This window comes from Cololabis saira, chromosome 5 (assembly GCF_033807715.1).
Source record: "Cololabis saira isolate AMF1-May2022 chromosome 5, fColSai1.1, whole genome shotgun sequence".
NCBI classification, from domain to species: Eukaryota; Metazoa; Chordata; class Actinopteri; order Beloniformes; family Belonidae; genus Cololabis; species Cololabis saira.
This window is the reverse complement of record NC_084591.1, coordinates 1,088,114-1,090,070: the sequence shown is the minus strand read 5'-3', so window position 1 is coordinate 1,090,070 and position 1,957 is coordinate 1,088,114. Positions and strand designations below refer to the sequence as shown.

The 1,957-nt window shown below is 55.7% G+C and overlaps 1 protein-coding gene across 1 annotated transcript; it reads left to right on the top strand.

Annotated features, from left to right (window-relative positions):
• Window positions 1-217: 217 nt before the first annotated feature.
• LOC133444554 (uncharacterized protein C11orf96 homolog) lies at window positions 218-1,177 on the top strand. Its single transcript, XM_061722392.1, has one exon. The coding sequence runs from the start codon at window positions 459-461 to the stop codon at window positions 828-830; it is 372 nt and encodes a 123-aa protein (XP_061578376.1). The 5' UTR covers window positions 218-458; the 3' UTR covers window positions 831-1,177.
• Window positions 1,178-1,957: the final 780 nt, after the last annotated feature.

Here is a 1,957-nt window from a genome sequence, read left to right as displayed (position 1 = left end):
GTTGAAAACGTCCTGGCAGCAGCACAGAGGTTTATTTTGAGGGTCTGACTGCTGCGGAGGCCGGAACCGGGACTGGGAGGAGTCTGGGTGGGAACTGGGAGGACTGGCCAGGGACTGGGAGGGGACTGGGAGGAGTGGGAGGAGCCTGGACTGGGAGGGAACTGGGCTGCTATAAAAGGGGGCCCTGGACCGGGAGACTAAAGTCCTGCAGACTGAAGCTGAAGCAGAGAGACAGACGGACGACAGCTGAGTCTCACGGAGATCTGAGAGGACGTTTCCACCCGCAGACGGACGCTTGGCCCTCCTGGGTCCTCTTCAGTTCTCCTCAGACCTCCTGAGTCCTCTTCAGTCCTCCTCGGCCGGAGTCTTGTCTTGACTTTGAAGGACTTTAGCTTCGTTGCTCCAGAGATCCGTCTTCACTGAGGACCAGTGAGAGCGGGAACCGGTGTTGTGCCGTCATGGCGGCCGTGCGTCCGCTGGTCCCGGAGCCGTCGTCCTTCCCGGTCCTGCCGGCCCACCTGCTGGAGGAGTTCCCCCAGCAGCTGCCGGTGCCGCAGGGCCCGGCGCGGGGCCGGAGCCGGTCCCGCCGGCCCCGCCAGGCCCGCTTCAAGACGCAGCCCGTCACCTTCGCCGAGATCGCCGAGGTGGAGGAGGAGGGCTCGTCCCCGCTGGAGGAGGAGCGGGCCCGCCGGTCCTTCCTGCAGTCCCTGGAGAACCTGCGCCGCAGCACCCAGACGCTGCACCTGCCGCCGCCGCCGGGGGCGCCGCGCCGCGGCTCCACGCCCACGCAGCCCGGCCCGGACTCCAGCGACTCCGACTGCCCCCAGTGAGGCGGCCGGACGCCTCCCGGGGCTGGGACCCGGTTTCCCCGACCTGGGACCGTCTCCTGGACAATGTTTCCTCTAAACTGCGCGCGTGCGCAATCGCGCACTGCCCGCATATTCTCAGCGCACAAGAAAATCTATCCAGCGCAGTGCTTTAAGTGGGCCGGTACGCACCGGTACGGAGTACCCCCACTTCTCAATAATAGCCTCTGGGGTACCAGGACTTTTTACGGCGTACCGGGACTTCTCATGAGCTCACAGTACTCTGTTCTCTCCTTGCAATTTGGCTACAGTGGCGTCGCAACGCGACTGCCCCTCGTGAGACGTTCACTCGTAAAGCCTGATTTATGATTCCGCACTAAATCGACGCAGAGCCTACGCCGTAGGAAACGCGGCGACGCGCAACGTACGTGCGCATCGCTGCGTACCATACGGCGTAGGCTCTGCGTTGGTGTAACGCAGAACCATAAATCAGTTTACGGAGGTCCCGCGAGTCGAGAGTGTGCCAGAAAGCAATACAAAGAACGCGAAGAAGAACATATTTTAATCTTCCCTTAAAAGTGGAGAGGAGGAGAAGTATTCAAGGATTTGGGGAATACAAGGAGCTGTGGGGATCCCGGACACCAGAAAGTCTGAAGCCTCTGCTAAAAGCTGTCCATACCATTGCTGTGTATACCAGCAGCACTGGAGATGAGGGGGATGAGGGGGATGGCATCCCCCCCCTGAAATAAAAACGGTCCAAATCATCCCTCCACCAGAAAAATAACACCAGAAAGATATGTTCTTTAACAATTTTCATCTGTTTCAAGTAAATAAGTAGAAAAATCTGCCAGTGGAACAATATTTATCTTCTTATTACAAGCAAAAAAAATCTTGTTCCACTCGCAGATTTTTCTACTTATTTTAACTGAAAATCTACTTGAAACAGGAGAAAATTGTTGTTTTTTTCCAGTGATGAGTCTTGTTTTAAATGTAATGAGATTTTTTTACTAAAATGAGACATTTTAACTAGAAATAAGACAAAAATAAAGCATGCATATGTGATGTTGCTCACAGTCGTCCTCAGTTTGCTCAGGGAGCTAGTGTGTGTGCCCAGATACATTAGAATTAGAGGGAACATTGCTCCTGGACCC

What these genes read in the sequence shown, in the direction of transcription:
- LOC133444554 (XM_061722392.1), top strand. Translation starts at nt 459, where the DNA reads ATGGCGGCCGTGCGTCCGCTGGTCCCGGAGCCGTCGTCCTTCCCGGTC.